At 43.6% G+C, this 2,500-nt stretch overlaps 1 protein-coding gene across 2 annotated transcripts in view; it reads right to left on the minus strand.

Annotated features, from left to right (window-relative positions):
• The window catches only part of LOC123508776 (muscarinic acetylcholine receptor M5-like), a 184,553-nt gene that overhangs the window by 44,387 nt on the left and 137,666 nt on the right, over positions 1-2,500 (minus strand). For both annotated transcript variants that reach the window (XM_045262676.1, XM_045262675.1), the window contains exon 9: positions 2,118-2,252. In XM_045262676.1, the coding sequence (XP_045118611.1) occupies positions 2,118-2,252 (135 nt within the window). The remainder of the gene's footprint in view (positions 1-2,117; positions 2,253-2,500) is intronic.

Raw genomic sequence — 2,500 nt, forward strand, 5'->3', positions numbered from 1 at the left:
TCTCCCCTCTCGCTCTTTCCTGCCACAGTTGTTTCCATGTCTCTCTCTCTCTCTCTCTCTCTCTCTCTCTCTCTCTCTCTCTCTCTCTCTCTCTCTCTCTCATTTAGATTCCTTCATAGGACTCATCCGTTCATAGTTTCGTGATGCCAAAGGACTTGATCTCTCTCTCTCTCTCTCTCTCTCTCTCTCTCTCTCTCTCTCTCTCTCTCTCTCTCTCTCTCTCTCTCTCTCTCAAAGCTCACTGTCCACTCTCTGCTTTAATAGCCTCTCTCTCTCTCTCTCTCTCTCTCTCTCTCTCTCTCTCTCTCTCTCTCTCTCTCTCTCTCTCTCTCTCTCTCTCTCTCTCTCTCTCTCTCTCTCTCTCTCTCTCTCTCTCTCTCTCTCTCTCTCTCTCTCTCTCTCTCTCTCTCTGTATAAATCTTATGTACGAGTACAAACTCCTATTTTATCTCTAAACAGTCCTATCAATCTCAATCTCTTTATACATCCCACAAAGTCCTATTCATCATTCCTCACACGTATCCTATTAATTCCTATCACTGTATAGTCCTGTAGCTTTGTCTCCGAGGCGTCTCCAAGCGCACGGGTTCGAATCCTGTCCACGGTCCGAGTGTAGGTTGGGCTTCCTCACTCGGGGCAACGGTTTCCTAGCGGGTGGGCTTTGAGATAGGAGGTACCCAAAAAAGTATCCTCTTTAGCCTATAAATTCCCGTGAAAAGCCCACATGGTATAAATAAATATAAAAAGGTAATCCTATATGCATTTCTTTATCTGTTCCTTTGACTTCTATTCAGTTTCTACCCTTGTTATGTCCTTCAGAGCTCGTTATCCGTTCCTCTCTGTTCCCATCTACAGACAGACACTACCAGGTCACAACACGGCTCTATAAACACCGTACTTATCTATTTTAATCCCCTATTACATTTAATCCTACAATAGACACACATAAACACATTCTAATCCCATATGCTCTCTCACACGCCAAAACTCATATTCAGAAGTGCTTTGCTCTCTCACTACGACTGTTTCCAAAGGCTCTAGGTGAAGATTCTCATGTTTTTAAGGGTATTTTTATGGTTCCGGTGATGGATTGATAAGATTTCTAGTGCATGATAATGAGAAACTGTCTTCAAAACCCGTCTAGTTGTCTATGGGGACTTGAAAAAATGTCGTGGTGAAAAAGGAAGGCGTTTTTTAATATGATCCCCAAAACGGAAAATATCAAGCCACAACACGTCTCTATAAACCTCCATACCTTTCTATTCTAATCCCCTATAACACTAAATCCTACAACAGGCACACACAGGCTGGTATTCCTAAACACTTCCGCGCTTCATCTCCACTATTTCAAAAGGCTTTGTTTAAATTTGCAGTTTTTTTGAGATTTTTTTTTTCGGTTCTAGAGGCAGAGTGGTATGATTTCTATATTACTTACTGGCGAAACACTCTTGAAAACCCCGCTAATAATTTCTGTGGCCCTTGAAAACAGTCATGGTGAGGGAGCAAAGCGTTTTTAAATACTGACCATAAACACACATTCTATCCTATTCTATCGTATTCCATCCCTTGCTCTTTATAACACCTAAGTCACTAGACACCAGACTATGTCCCGCTGCTTCCCTCTGTACATGTATTATACCCCCATAACATTTAGGCTCCTATTCTGAAACGCTTTGCACTCTCACCATCACTGCTTTTCAAGGGGTCCAGTTGAAGATATTCGTGTTTTCAAGAGTATTTTAATGGTTCTGGTGGTAGGTTGGCAAGATTTCTGGTTTATTAAAAAGGAGAAACTGTCTTGAAAACCTGACTAATTGTCTCTGTGGCCTTGGAAAATTGTCGTAGTGAGAGGGAAGGCATTTCTTAATATATGTTGTATGTTTTGCTAAATCTTTCTTCTTCAGTGACTTTCTCTCTCTCTCTCTCTCTTTAACCCTCCCTAACCTAACCTAACCTAACCTAACCTGGCTAATAGTCTCTGTAGCCTTGGAAAACTGTCGTAGTGAGAAGAGGAAGGCATTTCTGAACACTATACAACAGAAACCCTTATGAACACACCAATCCCATCCATACACTCAAGCACCGACCGACACACCAATCCCCATGTCACTCTGTACCTGTGTCCCTCGATGTACGGCCACGAGTAAATCCAGGGCGGCCAGAGGATGAGGGAAATGATCCAAGCTGACCCAATCATCACCGCTGCTCTTCTCGGAGTTCTCATAGCGCGGTAGGTGAGCGGGCGGGTCACGCTGGCGAAGGCGACCAAGAGGTGTTAGTAGTTCGAGAGGTGGAGTAGCGGGGTGGGAATTGAAGGAGAGGGGAAAGGTGGAAGGTATTAGTTCGAGGAGATATGCAGGGAAGAAATGGAGGAGGAGGAGGAGGTGTATTTAGGAGTGTAGAAGTGGGAGGGAGAGCATTATTATTACTATTATTATTAGTTGTAGGAGGAGGAGGAGGAGGAGGAGGAGGTAGAGAAGGAGAAGGAGTATGAAAAGGA

This window comes from Portunus trituberculatus, chromosome 25 (genome assembly GCF_017591435.1).
Source record: "Portunus trituberculatus isolate SZX2019 chromosome 25, ASM1759143v1, whole genome shotgun sequence".
NCBI lineage: Eukaryota > Metazoa > Arthropoda > Malacostraca > Decapoda > Portunidae > Portunus > Portunus trituberculatus.